We start from the raw sequence: 20,062 nt of genomic DNA, 5'->3' as shown, positions 1-20,062 counted from the left end.
TGCATTTAAACAAGCTTACTTTATTCATAAAGATCTTTGCAGTTCACACTTACAACCATCGTCCAGACATTCTCACGTGAATTGGCTGCGTCAGACACATGACACACGCACGCACACACACACACACACACACACACACAAACGTTTGCCTTGTGATTACTGGGCATGTGCAATTTTTAAAGCCTGATTAAAACACTGTTGGAATGACGGAAAAATAGACAAGCGGCGACATTCACTCATGGAGCAGCGCACAAAGAAATGACGTTTCACAGTTTGAACTTCAAAACGTGGAAGTACTTAACAATAAAAGTGTATCTCAGCTGTCTATTTCCCTTCAACATGGTACAGTATCCTTCGGCCCGACCAAAGACCAGAAAGTGCAATCACCGGGAAGTAAAACCTCATTGGCCCGCCATTCTTTCAACACTAAAACATGAGGGAGGTTTACAGTGGGGGAGGGGAGGCAGGGTCACGACAGTAATTCACAAGTCGCTCCACAACTTCGACGTACTTTCATATGTACAGTACATTCAGAATAAAGCCTTATTTAGTGCAGATACATGAAAACATAGTGCTGTTTCTGTTCGAACCACCTGACGTCTCTGTTCGCAAAAAACACGGTCATTCGTTCAGTAGCTCATAGATTGCAAGTCAAAAAACAAAGAAAATCTCCACTATCCTTCATCCGTCATAATACACTATATACTCGCTCAGATGACTTCTTAAGACATCATATATTCAGATCTCTGCATTTACACTTAAAAAAGAAACTGTCCATTCCTTGCCTTTCCACGACAGAAGGAAAAGATGAAGCACTTTCTCGGCTGCTTTATCACAAGAGAATCCTACTTACTGTAAAGGAATATTGAGAGGGCCACTAAAATGAAGATACTTGAGATGCTAAAAGGTTTTTTTTTTTTTTAAATCCTCCCTTCAAAGCTACAATTGACTCTCTTCGTTCTAGTTTTGTAGTGTTGAACTGTTTTTAACACAGAATAAATACATGCTCTTTAAATGGTGCTCTAGTCCATCGAAGCAGAAAGATGAGCGTTAAAAAATGATAGAAAAGTAAAGGATCGTGTGAACTGTTCCCACGTATTCATGATCCCTTTACCCAGTGTGTATTTAGGTGGACGCCACACGAATAAACAAACACCTCGGTGGAGTAGCTGTCTTAAGCACGGCCTCTTGCTTCCTCTCAGGAGTAAACTACATTCTTTTGTAACCTTCAGGAACCGGAAAAGTGTGAATGATTCTAAATCAACGAGACAACTGAACCAAACCCCAATCCAAATGAACTAATGGCTGACAAACACACATTTACCCATACGGTATGCCACGATTCCAGGTGTAAAACCCCCCCCCATAAATCCTTCAATCGATCTGCTCGAAGTTGAGCACGTGGCCGTCGAAGTGCGTGAGGACGTGCCGCTCGAAGAGCTGCTGCTGACAGTTGAGCGGGAACTGCTCGGAGCAGACGGGGCAGACCTTCCAGTGGCTCTCGACGTGCTGCTCGAAGCTGCGCTGCTCGAAGTGGGGCGGGAAGATCACCTCGCACAGCGGGCAGCGCTTGTGAACGTCGTTACTAAGGAGACAGAAAGAGTGGAAATACTGTAGTTGACACTCGATAATCTATGGCTCTGCAGCAGTGTCTCTATTGTAGTGACGATCAAACAGTCTTTCCAGCAGATCGGGACACTTCTGCTCTACAGACCATAATATAACTCATGGAAGACAGGAATTTCAGCAGCGAGGAAAGTAATTGTTAAATCACTGTTACAATGCAACGACTGCGTTACCTCCTGCTTGTTTATTATCTGCATTTTGTGCCTGAGGTAGAGAACAGGCACATAATGTTCTCTTCAAGTGACGACCTGTGTTTAGACGTTATCATCAATGGATATATTTACCAGAAGATTTTATATATGTTGTTTATATAGGAATGAAAATGATCCAGTGGGGTGAACAAGATTTGAGCTTTAATGCTAAGGAGGTTGTATTTTCGTCTGAGTTTGTTTGTGATTTAGCAGGATTACACAAATATTACCCAACCAATTTCCAGTCACTTTTGTGGAGGGGTGGGGCCAAGAAAGACCCCGTTAAGTTTGGTTGTGGATTCAGAGCAGTGGGTGGATCCAGGGTTTGATTTTCACTTTGTTTAAGATTGTGAGATAGGTTTTTGTCGATTTCTCAGACTATAATTAATGGAGCTTGATGAAAAAAACTACCAGTGTGTACAATTTGGTGCAGATCCAAATAAAAATCCGAAACTAGCGAATTCAAATAGGGGGACTGTTGGGCCTTGGTAAAGGTATACGTTCTCTAAGTGTCATTCTAGATATATTATTCTTTCCTCTGCCAAGGAAGGTGTTTGGCTGTAGCAGAATCACACTAAGACTACAGAACGGATTTCCACGAAAGAGAGGACATGGGCCAAAAGGGAACCTGTGACATTTTGAAAAAACCTTGATGAAAAAAAATTATAAATCAGGCAAGTGTCTGAAATTTGGTGCTGCTTGAGTAAATGAAAAGTAAGGTAGAGGTATGCTCTGCTCTATTAGAAGTGCCATTGTAATTTGGTGTGTGTAACTTGGTGCGGATCCAAATAAAACTCCTGATAGAATTTATAAGTGGTTTCATTTCCAAAAGTAATTGGCAAATTAATTGATATCGTAAATGTTTTTCTCCTTTATATATATATATATATATTTTATTGTAATGTACAATATTTTTTTCGTTCCATTTGAGATTTATTTTATATATTTTATAACTATAACTAAATAAACTATAGCTTTTGTATTTCTACTTATTGTTATTGTCTTGGTCTGTATATAATTCTGGAAAATGAACACACCCACTCCCTTGGCTTCGTTTTTTGTTTTCTTGTGTCGTTTTTTGGGGAATGATTTTGTATGTCTTGTTTGAGGAGGTGTTTTACCTGGAGTCAAAGCAGAAGCTGCCCCTGGCCTCAGTGCGTCTTCTGGACTGATGCTCACAGGACGGCTGAGCCCCGTCAGTGACCTACAAGCACATTAAGAAAAGAATGAATGTTGTTTTTTTTTACTTTGAGCAAATGTAATAGAATCAGGAGATGGGTTGACAGAATGATCTGAGCCAGGAAAGATTAGAGTGCATATGCATGCAGAGCCAAGTATCTATTTTAGAGAGGAGCATACACAAAACCTCCCAAAACAAGCATAATATATAATCTGGCAAACACTAAATGATCTGAAGTCTGTGCCTGTGCAAAGTCCCTCCCAATTACTCTCTCCTGATCCTCATTATCTTCGTCTCTCTCGAGTTCTGAGGGAGTGACGTTAATTAGAGCTTTATGCAAATGAGTTCAAAGCCTCATCTTTTAAGGGCGCGTTGCATTTTCCTTCATTCAGCGAGGAGGAGCACTCCAGAGACGAGAGACAGAGACAGGGTGAAATAAGCAAGGGATTAGCATGACAGGAACTCGCTGGCTGCAAAAACACAAAGCCAGGATGGAAAAGAAAGGCTCTGAACCAAAAGTCGTGTGTTGTGCATTTATGTTAATATCCCAATGTACTGCTGAACTGAGATCAGATTGATGATGTGATGCTTTTATGACTCATCGACTAATAAACAGATGGTATTCATGTATGCATTATTGACGCATAATGTAATGCATGTAAAATCTTAGTTAATACCCATACTCCATACAAGATGAAGCCACCAGCCTAGTTGCCTCTGCCCAGGATGTTATGTTTTCACCCCTGCCCGTTTGTTTGTTGGTTGTTTCAGCAAGATTCAACAGAGTGGAGTAATATGATGTTAGCAAAGTAAGAACCAATTCAATTTTGGTGTGGATTACACTGGATTATTGGGCATTTTGCCAGTTTAACCACTTTCCCAGGGAATGATTCATTGGATCTTGATGAAAAAGAAAAAAAAAAAATCAGGCACATTTAGGGGACTGATATTTATGAGTGTGTGAAATTTGGTGCAGCTTGATTGGACTTCGGGGACAGCTGTGCCCTAGCAGAGATGTGTATTTATATGGACGTACAGTTCGTGGCTCCTCTGGTGGATGCTCCAGGCTCTCAGGGGGGCTCGTGCTGCGAGAGGGCTGGATGCAGACCACCTCTCGGTCCCAGCCAGGTGCCCCGGCTTCGGGGCTTCGAGGTGTCATCGGGGGTGCACAGGGAGGGGCGCAGGGTGGGGCCTCCGGTGGTGGACGGGACATGTGCTCAGGAGACAGAGCAACATCCACCCGGTCTAAAAAAAAAAGAAGAGAAAAACAGTTAGACATCCTGACAGAGAGGAGCATGAAAGAATGGTTTGCCGAAGTTTGAATTCCTCCCACCTCTCGTGGTGTCGGTGGAGTAGGGATTGCCGAACTGCAGCTCGGCGGGCCTCTGCGGCACCAGCGGTGGAGGGGAGGGGTCCTGGGGGTAGGGCAGCGGGTAGCGCAGCACCATGGGCTGCCTGGCCTCAGCACCCTGGGCACCAGCCTCCCGCTCCCTCTGCCTGCACACATAACGCTGCAGCTCCTGGAGGAGAGAGAGAGAGCACCCGTCTTTGAAAACAATCTTAAACAACAAACAGATGCTACAGCAGCGTTTTGTCATAGAATATTCTCACTACTTCTAAATTATATATGGCATCTTTGTATTTTCATTAAGTGCACTGTTGGGACCACACGGGCACCCGGTTCTTTCAGCTCGAGAGTTTAACTTTCCCTCGACACTGTCCCTGCCCTTTGTGATTATATCTGAAGCAAGAGCATTAGTACCCTACTCATTACTGTAATGGGTGTCAGACTCTGGCTCCCTCCGTTCTGGCTTCGCTGATAGAGGCGCTCGCCCTCTCCCTCTTCTTTTTTTTTTTACCTCCCTCCCTCCCCACGCGATTCCGCCCGACGACTTCATTAGTGCGCTGCTATCAGGTTTAACATTTAAACCAGGGTTGGGAAGGTGAAACAGACACGTCGCCTGGCATTTGCACTGTCTAATGGCACTGTACCAACGGGCGAGGGGAGAAGTATAGATGTTTTAATTAGTGGATAGTGGGGGAGTGTGAAGGGAAAGGAAAATTTACAGAAAAGAGCTCAGACATTGCACTTAAAAGGTGATGATATTTCAATGGAATTCAATTGAAAGCCTACATTATCTGCATAATGTATGTGCAGTCAGCGGCTTTAAGTAGAGATTGGTATTCAGATGGTTTATAGCTTTTTAAAAATCAAACTTAACTCATATTTACGATGAAAACAAAAAAAAAGGTGCCGTTTTGAATTATGAAGAACCGATCCAGTAAAGGCTTATTCATTTAGGAGCAGGTTTGACGGGTTACCTCCTGTAGCTGCTCCTTGTCTCTAAGCGCCTGGGCCAGGTTTCGTTTCAGCTCCGTCACCTCACTGGCTCGCTCGGCCATCTGCACCTACAGACAGAAAACACACAGAAAAAACATTAACTATCTCTATCAAGGCAGAGATCATCATAATGATGAAATCATAGAATTATTGTGTCCATTTCAACTAGGGGCCAAGTTGTTTATCTTTATATACAGTGTACAATCAGAACACAATGAATGTATCTTTGCTCTCGTTGTGGTGTATTTCTTTGAGTAACAATTTTCTGCTCATTGACTCCATGACTTCCAAAATGCACACACTATATTTGTTAATGACAAATTCACGAGTTTCGTGTAACTGATTCATTTTATCTGGCACTGCCGACAACCTTTTCCCTTTTGTCTTACTTTCAGGTTAAGTTTCCGCTCCGTTTGTGTCGACTGATGAAGAGGAACATCACCCTGATGTAAATGTGTGGTGATTATGAAACACACACACACACACACAATCACGTTGTGTCCAGGGCAGACAGGAGAAGAGGGGGTTGTAGTAAATATCAGACTTTCTAACAGGACTGACCCTGTGGGATAGTTTACGTGACTAGTTGCCTGCACGTCTCTTATTTCAACCCATTACAAAGGTTCCAATTCCCCCGTCTCCTGCAGTTTCTCTCTCTGCTTCATGTCTGTGTCTATCCCGCTTCTCTCACTCTTAAATTCTCTAAGCTTCTCTCGCTCCCCCCTTCCCTTTCATCTCCCTTTGTCCTCTCTCGCTCGCTCCCCTCTTTTCATAAATTTACAGCGCAGCATTAGAAGGTTAAGTTCAGGTGAAGGGAGTCTGCAGCAGTGAATTTCTAAGCTTCGCCCTCCCCTCTCGACTCTCCCCGTCTTATTCCTCTCCCTCGCCTCCATTCTCCGGGCGGCTGATGTAAACAAGCCGTAAAGCATGGCGTTCTGCGGATGCCGTGCTTGTCAGTCTCCGGGGCCATTAAGAGTGGCTCCGGGCCCGGGGCGCTCGCCTAAGACGGGAGACTCTTCTGAAGACAGGGAGAGTCTTATTTACAGCGCCAATAAACACACTCACTCATGGAGATTAAATGGCAGTAGGTACTTTGGCGGACGTTCACACGCAAAATGCAGCAGGTCCACGTAGAGGCAACAAGCTCAATACTTGTACTGAGTCACACAAACTCAAAGAGCACACACTGGCTCATGTGCGGCACTGATGCAGCAGCTACATGTTCGTGCATGCGGCAGCGCCAGTTAAATGCATGCTTTTTAACAAAGTGTTTTTGTTGCAATTTATTAACCAATTAAGAAAATGGATTTCAACCCACAATATGTACATTTACTCAAGTGCAACCACTAGCTATACCCGCTCGACTCAAACGCTAGGAGAGCACCAGACTGACCCAAGTAGTTTGCCAGCAGAGGGCACTCACTATCAGCTTATTAGATGCCCCTATTGACCTATCAGGTGAATAAGCCAGTACTGTTATGTTGTTTCGCTATGAAAATGGACGACACTAGCGAGTAAAGCTGTCCTGCGTCTTACTCTTCTAACGACAACAAACATGCAGGCTCACCTCTTAGCTTTCCAACAAACTTAAATGTTAGTCTTGGAAAAAGTGTCAGGCCTAGAAGTATTAAGGGACATTTTAAGGTCTAATTTGAAAAATGCTAAGGCTAATCAGTAATGAAATAATTATAAGTCAAAGCACACATTTTGCGCACTCACAGCACTATATACATAAACATATGTGCCTACTAGTGCATCACTGTCTTTACTGGAGCATGTGTGTTGCTGGTGGCACTGTAGCTGCCTTGCTCAAGGGCTCTCACACAACTGCTGAACATTTAGACAACACTACCTCATATTTCCAGCCACTCTGAGGAGGTGTGTGTGTGTGTGTGTGTGTGTGTGTGTGCGTTACCCTGAATCGCTCCTCCTCATTGGCCAGCCTCTGTTTGAGCGTCTCGTTGATGGCGCACTGCTCCCGCCACTTCTCCTCCATCATCGCTAGCTCCTCCTCCACCGAGCGAGTCTGCTCTATCTCCGCCTCTTCCATGCTCATCCCCTCCACCTCCACCTCCAGCAGCACCTGCTCCTCCTCGACGTGCCTCACTTCCTCTAGCTTCAGTGCACCCGGCCTCTCGCTCTCCACCTCTACCCAGCTCGTCATCCGCAGGCTCTCCTCCGGCAGGCTCTCCTTCTCTTCTTTCTTCTCCTTTTCATTGTTTTCATTTCGGTACCCTTCTCCCACACCCTCTGCCTCGGCCCTCTCCTTCTGCATATACTCTGTCTGCCTGTCTTCTGTTTCTGTACTGAGATATGTGTCAGTGGATGTAAGTTTCCTGTTCAGGAGCTCTGGGATGAGTGTTATCTCAGTTGCTTCTTGTAGAACTGCAGTAGCTATGTTTCCTGTAAAAACACAGAAGGTATACAACATCATCTGAACATCCTCTGCTTTGATTGAAGTATTAATAATTACTATGATGGGCTAATTACGGACATTTTAACATAATCGCTTTTTATTTTCCCAACAACACCTGGAATCTCTTTTATCATAGGTCTGTAATTAACATTTTTGGTTTTTCCATCACCCCAGCTCATCCACCTCGGCTTTCATTCATTTCCTTTTTCCATGAATGATTTTTGAAAAATCTCAGTATCTGCCTGAACTTGTTGTCTAAAGATGTGCATTTTCACATGTCTAGGCGAAGACAGAAATAGTAATTGCACAGTAAGAAGAAAGAAAAAAGTCTAGTCATGTAAAGCCATGTAAAAGTGGTCTGTATAGCTCACAGTGAAATATGTTTTGCAATTACGAAGCAATATGAGGAGACTCGGTGAAAAAAAAAACATACTGTACCTGCTGTGGGTGATTCTGGACTAGGGGTCAGCGGTTCGTGTGTCGTCTCAGTCGATGCATTTCTTTTTGGCTCCTGCAAACAGACACACAGCAATGTGAACAATACATCAACACAATCTGATTACACCGAGTTGTTTTGGCGTAAATCTATCTGAAGGCTTCGGACGTGTCATGTAGGGCCGGAATGTACTTGCGGTCAACTGCGCATACACGTATACAAAATGGCTGCTTGCTTATCCTGCATCACGTACACAAGATGCAATACCCACATAAAGTTTGGGGTAGTAGCGAGTCCTTGACAGGGTCAGTGGGCGCGTCATTAGGAGCTCATCATCAGCAACAGAAATGGCAGATAGTTTTGAAGAAAAGCTTGAGGTCAAGTCTGAAATTACCCACATTTGTATGATGTGTCTGAAATACCACTTATGAATGTGTCGTCGCTTTTTCTGTCTCGATCTTAACATTAGACAAATGTTGATCTCATTGAGTGTTGCCATTTTTGTTCATGTTTACCGCACACATATCCAGAAGCAGCAGAAAGATCCGTTCTATGTTCTATGTTCTCTACACGCGATTAAACAGCAAGTATACTGCGGGTCTCACGGTCCAGTAGCTTACCCCCTGTGACTCAGTTGTGTTCAGTTTAGCGACCTGCCTGCGGAGGCGCTGACACTCCCGGTACTTCTCCTTATAGTGTTCAGCAGCCATGTGGAGACGCAGTTTCAGCTCCTCCACCTCCCTCTGCAGCTCAGCCTCTGCTTCTGACACCACCATCAGACTGGGTGTCACCTCCCCACTTGTCCCAACACCCTGAAACAGGGGAAAAGATGTATAAGAAAATGAAGCATTATTCGTGTCTAATTTAAAGCAGCACATGTTGATGCAATACAGAAATAGGATTTAGCCACAAGACGATTATGTTCTACCGCTTTTATGGGATATTAGTCAACTCTACATTAAATACGATCTCTTCTTTGTTGTGATTTCTCATTAAAATGTTATGCTCTTCCTAGCCAATCACTTCACAGAGAGCGAAAGACACAAATTAAGGGTTTCTAGTACTTACCACTTCCTTCTGTGCAGTGCTCCTCATGCGGTCTAACTGGCTCTCCATGCGTTGGCACTCGGCCTGAGCATCAGCTAAACTGGCGTGGAGCTTGTCAGCCTCCAAGCGGGCGCGGTACAGCTCAGTCATCGTGTGGTCACGGGCGCAGGCTGAGTCACGGAGCTCCGAGGCCAGCAAGGACGCCTGCTGCCGGGACGCCTGCAGCTGCTCCTCGGCCTGACGGAGCTTCTCGCGTATACGGGCCAGCTCTGCCTAAAGACATAAAGTGGACATTAGTTGATTTTACTAAAAAGGTTCGCACAGGTATAAGTGTGGTAGACATGTATTCCTTGTATTTATACTGTGGCTGTTTGATATTTAAAACAACCACTACTACCTTATCAGTCTTGTGCACCAGCAGCTCTTTCTCTAAGCTGTCCCGCTGGGCATGACAGGCTCTGAGCCTTTCCAGCTCCTCCTGGAACTGGGCAATGGTCACCTCGCGGTTCAGCTCCACTGCTTTCAACATCTGGAGCTCTGCACTCAGCTTCGTGTTCTCCAGCTCAGTGCTGCGCAGGTGGACCTACGCATGCGACAGCACGGAGAAAGAGAAAAATGCTTGAGTAACGGCTTTCCATTTAGGCCGTCTTTTAGCAGAGCTGTCCCCCACCTTGTAGAGTTCTCTTTCATCCTTCTCGTTCTTAAGTTGGCTCTCCAGAATGTCTCTCTCTGCCGTCAGCTTCTTCAGACGATCACGCAGACTGGGGGAAAAAAACAAGTCCAAGATGGGGTGTCAAGGAATGCTCACTTATTGTTCATTAGCTAAATATGCAACTTTAGCAGGCTGTAAAATCTGCTTTGGAAAAAGCTTGATCTGGCATATGTCTATGCAGCAACACTTCCTGGTTGGGTATGTTTTTGGCAAAGCTTTGATTGCATTTGGATGGAAGTGCACATGCATGCAAACGTTTACAAGGACGAAGAAAAACAGAAAGATGTTCCAACTTTGTTTAAACTAACCAAGAATCCCTTCATTAAAATGATATATTTATGAGTCCAAAGAAATTACTTGTTAAGGTCTTTGCACAGCAAGTGCATATTTAGTATGTTTTTTAAAATCCGTCATCCAATGAAAATTATCACACACAGATACCCAAGAAGCCACCAGGGACAAGGACTACGAAATTATCCAGATCGCTTCCAAGTCTTTTAAGGATGTCAGTGGTCCAGTTTGATACGCTACCAGCACTGAGATTGCATATTAAAAAAGAAAACAAATTAATGTGATCCAATTGATCCCCAACAGCTCAAACAACTCTCTGAAACAACTCTGACAGATGAGAAAAATGCAACCTTTCACGAAAACTTGAAGTTGTATTTGTTTTTAAACATGCGACAATGGCACTCTTGGTACACAAAGACCTTAACTGAGACTATTGTTTGAGTGGTGCAGATTCCACTCAATGACAATTTCTGAGGCCCTGGTTTGTGCTTGAACTAATTTTGTCCACTGCATGTGGACGAATGGAATGATGAAAATGTTGAGCAAGCAGAAAGCCGGCAAGAAACCTGCTTCAAACAGAGTTATTCCTCACAGAGTCTGCATGATTGATGGACATGTGTTAGCCTTCACCACTAACCAGTCCAGCTCCGTCTCCTTTTGCAGGCCTCTCTGGCTGACTCCCAGCAGGTCTTCTTCTAGCTGGCGGACCCGGTCCGTGGCCTCCGTCAGCCTCCGCCTCACCTCCTCCCTCTCCTCTGACAGGCCCTGCGACGAGCGCAGCAGCTCCTGCATGACAGAGGAGGCAGACGTGGATCACAGTGACAGGGGCAGGAGCCAATCACGGCAGATTTGGGGGTGGAGAAGAAGTGCCGGACTACGGCTGAAGCTTTGGCAACACTCATGATTAAACACAGATGGTCATTTTTCATGTGATGCAGGGCCGTCATGTTGCATATATTACATGCTGTATGTTGCACCGCTTTTATGCATTTTGTATTTATGTTTTATACCAGTTGCAACCCATATTAATCTAATGCAGTTTATCACTGCAGCACCTTCTTGAATGTTACATTTTTATGGAAACTGCAAGTGTACATTTGCACAAATATTAGCAAATTTGTTTTGATATAGTGTAAAATACTATGACACATAAATTGTATGTACTTTGTAAACTTTTATAGTACATATTTATAGGACAGCTGCAAAAAGTGAAACTTCCCACCAGGCATCTCTGAAGTCTTACCTTATCAAGAGGGTTATGCAGATTACGGTGGCTGCAAAAGGCACATTTAGTATCTAAGGTAGCTGAAATGTTCTATTGAACAAAAAGCAGCAGTGTGAACTGAATGCTTGCAGGAAAAAAAAAAATGTAATCTGCCTAGCATTGGTGAGCTCCAAAAAATGTTATCGCTCCACAGATCATGTAAGGTCTGTTTCACCCACGTTGTGCTCCTGCAGAGGAAATACCTTGTTTGAACTTGGTGCTAATCAGCAGTGAAGGACATTAAATCACTCATAGGACATAACAACATACCTCTGCACACACACTCCCTTCTATTAGTAGCACGCCCACACACATACTCGCAAACACACACTTAAGGAGGACGGCACACACAGCTACACACTCAAGGACATATGGAGACAGGCAGATATGTGCAGGGTACAGCCATCAATCCAGAACTGATAGACTGAACATGCGCACAAACTGACACACTCAAGCCTGTCTCCCTCTGGGCTTGGCTCTGCATAGATTACTGTATGATTTTTACTGCTGGCGTTTGGAAAGCACTTTAGCAGTGCATAAAGACCTTATAAAAAGTGTAGTCGTAAAATTAGCAGCCACAAAATATGTACTTATGTTTTCATGTTAAACTCAAAGGATATTTTCATCGTCATAGCATGAGCTAACGCACCTACTGTAAATGCCCTACAAAGACACACACGCACATACACACACACCTACTCGCACAAGTCGTATATCTACACATGGACATGACTTTTGAATGAAAAGCAGAACAGTAATAACAGTGTGTGTCTGTATTACCACGTAATTTATGGCGATTTTATCCTTTGTAAAAAAAAAAGAAAAAAGAAAAGAGCAGCGGACTAACTCAAAGCAGCCTGTTCTCACTCTGGAGTCTGGACCTGAGAGCTGCACCAGGGGGCGATAAGAGACTGGTTTCAAACTCACTGTACTCCAGGCGCTGTTTCACAACAGACCTCTCTGCTTTCATTGAGTTTCCTCGACATGACTGGTTTTTAGGTGTGTGTGCCAAGCTACTGCTCATCACACGAGCAAGTCATAAAATACTAAAATCTCAAATCTGACTCAGCCTGGTCAATGAGTGAACGGAGAAGGCACAAGGGTAATGAGGAGTATGTTTATGTACCTAACCTGAGCAAAATGATCTCTTTTCAGGTCATGCCAATAAACTCTAAACTGAAATCACTTTTTTTAAAAAAGAGAAAGACAGGAACAGAGAGACATACAGGAACAGAGAGACAGACCGGGACAGAGAGACATACAAGAACAGAAAGACATACAGGAACAGAGAGACAGACAGACAGGGAGAAAATAGACAGTGAGAAAGCAGTGGCCACTGAAATCGCGTGACTGAGTGGTGTTTGTCCCTGAGGCTGGGCAGGGCCCTTTTTTCAGGCAGGCGGTTTTGCGGACTACCCTGCTCATTCCACACACAGACTAAAAGGGTTTGCAAGCGGGTGGCATAATGAGTGTGTTTGTGCGTGTGTGCACGCTTGTGCATGTGTGAATGCACATTAGAAAGGCCTTGTGGTGTGGAACCCAAATGTGAGTGTGAGTTTGAAGGGGGGCAGTTTGTGAATGTGTATAAGCGCCCGCGCATGTGTGTGTTTGTGCGTTTGACGTCATGTTTGTTCATTCTGTGGTTGCGATGGCACCTTCCCTGACGCCAGATGCCCGAGAAAACTGCGTCCCAATTCCATTCTGGCCCACTGAGTCGGGTCGTTAAAAAAGGAGAGAAACACTGGCACTTACATGCTCATGTGTGTGTGCGCACTTACATGCGCATGTGTGTGCGCGCACTTACATACACACTCATTGTGGCTCTTTGTGCGTCTCAAAACAGGGACACAGATTATTCATGAATTCGGGCGTTTGAAGTTTTTAGACCTGTGATCACTGGTGAGGAACCGGCTCCACACACATTATGCAAACAGAGGCTAACTGTCTGTGTATGCACTCACCTCTGCACCCACTTGCACAAATACACAAAAAATACCTCACGTCCGATTTGAATGTTGTACTTATACATTTAGTTTAGAAACACTATTTTTGTGCAGTCATCCTATCCACTTGTTACAACCGATCATGTTATGTTGTGTGTGCATAAAAAAACATAAGGTCCCTCTGCATGCCTGCCTGCCTGCCTGCCATTACCTCACCTCACCCCCCCTCCTCTAACCTGGTTGTGTGTCCGCAGCAGACAGCATGTCTCCCTCTCCTGCTCCCTCTCCCTGGCCAGTCGTTTCTGCTCCTCCTGCAGCTGATGTTTCTCCTCCTGCAGGAGCCGCATGGCCTTCAGCAGCTCCCTGCGCTCCTGCTGTGCCTCCTCCACTCTCTATAAGGCAGTAGGATAGGGGTTGAGGGGACAGAGAGAGAAGATGAGAATGGTAGTTGCTCTCCAAAGATTATGGTGATCAATTCACCTGGTTTTGTAATTTTAAAGACAGTTCATATCAAGGACAATATAAATAATTTCTGCTCTTCTCCTCCTCCTACTCAGTGAGGTCAGAGGTCACGTCAGGTCCACCTGTGAATCTGTTATGGGTCATGGGCTTAGCTATGACACCACTTAATTATGGGTCAAGATGAAAAACTAAATCAGAAGTACATTGTTGTTGTGAGGCCTACCTCTAACAGGCCCGTCTTCGTGGTGACGACCAGTATGTCTGAGTTGCTGTCGTCCTCGGTAACGGTCAACAGCTCCTCGGTGGGAGTAGCTGACCTGAACTGGAAGGGCGTGCTGGCTCCTCTGATGTCCCCGGTGTGTGTGACATAACAGAACTGGTAAAACTCTCCGTCAGATTTAGGGACATAATACCCTACAGTGCAAAGAGACAAACGTGGGTGTGTTAAATTCACTTTTTTTTCTAAAATTTATAAAAAAATACTATATTATACAAAAAGCAAAGAGCACTGTCCTGTGCGCACTACACAGTGGCAAGTGAATGTTTCTCTGGGTAACACATCACATTTTATATGCCAGTGAGATCTCTCTGGAGAATTATTGATGTGTTGGGCCTGGTTCTCTGGGACGGAGGAGTTAAGTACGGAACCACCCAGCAGCCAACTGCTTTTACTGACTCCTGACACACCACAGCACACTCTCATATTTTCACTGTGTAATATCTGACCGTTCCAGGCCCAGTAAAACCAGTTTGCAGGCTCTCAACGACTGCGTGTGTATGTGTGTGGTTTCAAAGGTGCTCAGGTCCCAGGCCGTCGTTTGCGGCTGTGTTCCCTTATTAAATAAAAGTGCTGGTTTTTATACGTGCCGTAAAATGGAGGAGTTACTTTGGAATACCTCGAGTCTGTATAGTGGTTTTACATTGTGTGTGTGTGTGTGTGTGTGTGTGTGTGTGTGTGTGTGTGTGTGTGTGTGTGTGTGTGTGTGTGTGTGTGTGTGTGTGTGTGTGTACCTTGAAACACCACAGTCCTGTGCACAGTACTTCCTGGTTCATAGTTTTCAGGCATAGAAGACCAAAGGAAGGTATAGTAATCCCTGGCTGTGCTCCAACCCACCTGAGGAGGCAATGTAAAGAAAACATGATGTTCCAGGATAAGAAATAGTGCTCGACAGGACAGTGTAAATCTTATCAATATTATTTTGAAAAATCCTACATGTCAAATGCATTTGGATTTAAGATTTACGGCCAGGTTTTATTTATCATAAAAATGTTCGACAGCACACTTGATAAAAAGAATCCGGAGTTTTATATACAATGGTCAGGGCAAGAATGGAAACATTTAAAACCATGCCCCCTCATTCTTCCACACACCCTCTCCTCCCCTCACTTCCTACCCCTTCTGGGCTCACAAGAAAAAGAGAGGGGGCCGAGAAGGTGTTAGAATGGGGTGGGAAGCCAGGGGTGTACAAAGCTCTGTGTGTAAGTATACACACATGCACAGACTCCTGAGACGGCACAGAATGTCCCACGTGGAAAGGTCGAGGGAGGGGGGTGAGAACAGAGGACGAAAAGGTGAAAATTTTACACCAAATGGCAAGGGAGATGTAATTTCATGAATTTCATGTGTTGTTAGGTGATGGACGATGACATGGAGTTGTGAAGATCATAACTCAGGTCCTGCGCCGTAAATCTGTCGCGCTCAAACTGCACACTGGGCTGCTAGCATTCATACACACACACACCTCGTTTCAGCTCACATGTGCGATACGTGCTTGTGACATTATGGAGCTGCACTTCAGCTGTGCCCAAGTAAATCCCACCTGTGGGCACTGTACGACACAAAAGTGGCACGAGAGAGAAGCCTCGTTATTTGGACAGCTGTCAGGTAATGATCGTATCATATTGCCGTTAAGGTGGTTGCTTTACGACTGTAGGCTGTATAGAAAATTACAGGATGCACAAAACACTGGGAGGGGCTACTCGCCTTTTTTGTTTAATTTTCAAAATGAGCTATAACATTCCAAAACTGACGACTAAGGTGCTAATAAATTCCAGAAAACCATTTATACAGTTGGATATCGAAAAATACCCCATTACATGAACCCACCCAGAAAAAAATAAGAATTGGCCAAAGCATTTGGAAGCTTAACCCGGTAACCGTAAATCAACTGAGCTACTCGAAGCATTTGTCAAAATCTCAGGTAAAATTATTCTGTTGCATGACAGATAATTGTAGTGTTTGCCTTATCGACCTATTACACTCAGTATAATGCTATTCCAAACAAAGTGATAGCCAGCATGGCAACCTAGGCCAAGAACATTCTTTCCGCCTCCGACAGTATCTCAGTGAGAGGCTTGGCAGCGATGGACGCCCTCCAACTTCGCTTGTGTGCTCACGTGTATTTGCTTAAGAGCAAACGGACATAAATAATTTTGCTAATTGCAGAGTGAAGTTGACTGACATTTAGCTAGGTATGGTTTGGCATTCCAACACGGGAGTGATGTTATAAAATAATCACAGGCAAAGCAGCTATCAATCATTCAACCAAGGTGTGAGGGAACAGCATGATGACACGTTAATTATACACTCACACAACGGGTTTCTCCCTGTCGACCCAACAAACATGCCACGACCCAAAAAAAAAAAAAAGAAGCTCCACAGGGCTTATTAGGAGTTATGTGTGTGTGTGTCAAGCTAAACAGAACTTTCTCTTGACAAGTGCAGGAAAAAAATGTATGAGTCCATGTTTGTAAAAGAGCTCTGTTGTACACTGTTTACTGTGTATACAATAAATGTGAGCGAGTTAGAAATCCCCATCATCTCAGAGAGTTTCTCTTACAAGGATCATTATTATTGTAGTATGGACATTACCAGCCACTAGGTGGTGTCTGTGCACAACTCAAACCAACAACGCCTGCCAGAGCAGTCTGAGTCATTTTTACAGCAGCTCAGCTTTATGGCTCAGTCTCTCTTCCCCTCTCTCTCTCTCTCTGTCTGAAACAGGTAACGCCTATAGATGTGAAAGCAAAGGGGGGAAACATGCTCTCTCCCTGAGTCATCCCTGCACAAAGGTTTCGCCTCTGGGAGTCAAAAGCACATTACAGATTACAGAACGCACATTTTTATCAATGGTGATCATCGGCGCTCAGTGGGAAATTCAAACCCAATAAATCATTCATATAATCCAACAACCTGTTGATTTTTTTTCTGTATAATTTCCAAACACCGAAGGCGAAACATTCGATTCTTCAGTATTTGTATAGTGGTGTTGCTAATTATTATTTCTAAAAGCACACCTTGAGACCTGTTTCCACATGCCATCCTGATAGAAGGAAGAAATGAGCTGAACCTAATAAAATATATACTCATATTGACGGAATTAAACATGAATTGAATGAACACACAAGACGACAGACAAGTGCGTCAAAAGGATTCAAAAGAAGCGCAGTCTGCTTGTTCCCTGACATGAGGCGCTAACCATGAAACAGGTTTCATTAGCATGCATTACAACAATTAAATTTTCCAATTGACTTTTTCCAAATAAACCCAGCATCTTTATTCTTTTTTAATTGAGCTGGTGGATTTGAAGTCAGTTCTTAAACAACGATAAAATGTTTGTCTTTCGACTTTACGAGACATTAAGTTTCCGAGTTCACATTTCCTGTTAATTACGTGTGAGATTTGATGGCCTTGATAAAAGAGCGAAGCCGAGGGGGGAGGTTGGTTAGCAGGAAGCGGAGAAGAGACTGATGGAAAGACAGAGGGGGGACAAAGAAGTGAAGATGGTGGGGGGGAAGAGGTCCTTAATAAGAATCAGAGTGGATCATTAAGAGCAACAAATGTTTGCCCCCCAGCGAGACACACTGTAACCAGCCCACCATGTACACTCTTCCTCTTTCTGCGTGCACAGCAACCACACCAAAGCTTGTGGTGAGGTGTTAGGCATGTAGTGAAGAGTTGAGGCATTAGTGTCGGGGCGGATGCATGTGTTAATGTGCCAAGTTCAAACCTATGACCAATTAATAAAACCCTAACACATAATACATGTCACAAACACTTGTAATGGGCTGGGAACAGCTCCAATCTCTATGTAGATCTTTGTACGATAAGTGATTTCAGATTAATAAAAGCCTGGTCCTGAAGTGATTGTGCTTGGTGGTGTCTTTGAAGGATGCTCTTAGTAACAGCAGCTGTGTGTGTGTGAGATGTACCTTGAAGATGCCCACCCAGTCTTTAAGGTTGGGTGTAATGTAGGGGGTCAGGGTGTAGCAACACTCCAGGGGCGCCTGCGGCAGGAAACTCTTCCCCACGTTCTGGAAGATGACGTGGGCGAAGTTGGACGTTTCCATGATGCTGACGCTGCTGCCCGGCGACGAGTCCACCACCTGGAAAGATGACATTGTATCCTGGTGGTCACTTCATTTGTCTGAAAGGGAAGAGCAGCAGAGAAAAGTCAGACAATGAGTATAAAAAGAGAAATATACAACTCGTCCTGAGTCATGCACACAAATATGACAGCAGTCCTCCAAGCCTCCTATGCAGTGGCTCTATGCCCACCCCCAGTTTGAGGACTATTGTTAAAACAGATGGATGATACATAACCACCTCTGGACACGGGGGTTTTTAGTACTCTAGATCCACTAAAGTTGTTAAAGGTGCGTGCATAGATGTTCATGTTGCAGCCAATTACGCTGAATAACGTCTAATGTAAACGGTGGCACTTACTGATCAGACTAAGAAGATGAAGAAGTCTTCTGTTGTTTAGGTAGAGCCTTGTAAAAGCAGCAAGTATTTGAACAAGCGTTGTCCTTCCCGTGCAACAAAAAGCCCTTCAGTCTGTAAATGCATGATTTTGTAGGTCAGACATTTACTGGTAATGGGAGTATTTTTATAGTGTATGATTGTACTTTTATTTAAGGGGGAACTCTGATTTTTCAGATTTACAGACTGAGAAGGTAATATTCAGTCTATGAAAGCAGTAGTGAAACTTGTCCTGAGGGAGGGTGACTACATGAGGTTGTGGGCTTAAACCAGGCACTGACAGTATAAGGATATAATGATTTTATATTGCATTACAGATAATGCAGCGTCCGGTATTATTGGAACATGACAAATACTGCAGAAATATAGCCAGGACATATCTGTGGCATCAACCTAACCACTCTTTTTCAAAAATCTCTCATCAGATCTTATGAAAATATGATAACAAATTGCTGCCGCACCTCTTAATCACAGTTCTTCTTTAACCACGTTGAAAATGGAGCTGATGCACCATCACACCACCATAAATAAGCACCTCGCTGCAGGACAACTGAATTTAAATTGCTCAAACTATGCATGTGGTGTGATGGAGAGGAGAAAGAGGAGCCAGTGGGAACGTGCGTGGTTATTTGCAAGTGATGCAGCTGCTTTGCATCCCTGCCATGGATGACATCAAGGCTAAAAAAAAAACTAAAAACCACCCTGCCCCACATTTGCATGTGACCCAACCCTGGACTGGTGACTGAGATAAATGACAGTGAGTCATAACTGAGGCTCGGTTCAGCTAACCAGCTTCCATAACACTGTCTGTACAACGAGCCACATTGACCAGCACTTAGTGAACGAGTCGTAAAGGCGTCACAGGACAGCTCTGTCGTGTCATCGTGGCCCAGGCAGCCCGGAGGATAATCTTATTTACGATGGCTAGGCAGCTAACGTTAGCTTGCGAACAGGCCATGTCGTGTCAAGTCACCAGCTAGCTAAACATCCTCCCAGAGACACGCGACAGACGGGAATTGCGAGGCGTTCAGTTAGCTTGAAAATGAAAAGCGTACCCTTCTCATATGAACTCCACTTGCAGGGGGGGAGAGTGGATTTCTGCCCGACCAGGCCGAAGGGTTTCTCGCCTCTGTCCTGGTTGTTGACAACAGCTCAGACGATGATGCGTCTCCTCCTGAAGGAGCAGATGATGCCCCACTTCCGGGATGCTGTGCGGCGCAGAGGATGCTGAGGATGCTCACGAGCAGACGGTGAATGTGTTCTCTATGACTATTAAAACAACTAAAAATGATCTAATGAAAATATCAGATTAATTCTTTTAGACTTTATTATTATCATTATTATTACCCTTTTGTAACTTAAACCAATGCCACAAGTGTACACGTAGCTGG

The 20,062-nt window shown here is 44.2% G+C and overlaps 1 protein-coding gene across 2 annotated transcripts; it reads right to left on the bottom strand.

Annotated features, from left to right (window-relative positions):
* tax1bp1a (Tax1 (human T-cell leukemia virus type I) binding protein 1a) lies at positions 1-19,889 on the bottom strand. Of its 2 annotated transcripts, none has more exons than XM_035182148.2 (17): positions 19,727-19,889; positions 18,122-18,336; positions 14,921-15,023; positions 14,133-14,323; positions 13,684-13,839; positions 10,833-11,026; positions 9,908-9,998; positions 9,635-9,820; positions 9,259-9,510; positions 8,811-9,002; positions 8,193-8,265; positions 7,254-7,741; positions 5,320-5,406; positions 4,331-4,517; positions 4,034-4,242; positions 2,939-3,021; positions 1-1,585 (listed from the first exon to the last, which is right to left on the bottom strand). In XM_035182148.2, exons 2-17 carry the CDS (start codon positions 18,308-18,310, stop codon positions 1,375-1,377), a joined length of 2,892 nt encoding a protein of 963 aa, XP_035038039.2. In that variant the 5' UTR covers positions 18,311-18,336; positions 19,727-19,889; the 3' UTR covers positions 1-1,374. The 2 variants fall into 2 exon arrangements, with proteins under 2 accessions (XP_035038039.2, XP_035038040.2); XM_035182149.2 differs by having other exon boundaries at positions 10,878-11,026.
* Positions 19,890-20,062: the final 173 nt, after the last annotated feature.

The sequence above is a fragment of the Hippoglossus stenolepis genome, chromosome 17 (genome assembly GCF_022539355.2).
Source record: "Hippoglossus stenolepis isolate QCI-W04-F060 chromosome 17, HSTE1.2, whole genome shotgun sequence".
NCBI classification, from domain to species: domain Eukaryota; kingdom Metazoa; phylum Chordata; class Actinopteri; order Pleuronectiformes; family Pleuronectidae; genus Hippoglossus; species Hippoglossus stenolepis.
The sequence above is the reverse complement of the archived record's forward strand: the minus strand, read 5'-3'. Positions and strand labels throughout refer to the sequence as shown.

Bases quoted from the DNA above. Each gene is read 5' to 3' on its own strand.
- tax1bp1a (XM_035182148.2), bottom strand. From the start codon at position 18,310: ATGTCATCTTTCCAGGTGGTGGACTCGTCGCCGGGCAGCAGCGTCAGC. The intron at 14,324-14,920 runs GTACACACACAC...TTTGCACTGTAG, and splicing joins CAGGACTGTGGTGTTTCAAG to GGTATTATGTCCCTAAATCT. The intron at 11,027-13,683 runs GTTAGAGGAGGG...TCTGTCATGCAG, and splicing joins TGCTGCGGACACACAACCAG to GAGCTGCTGCGCTCGTCGCA.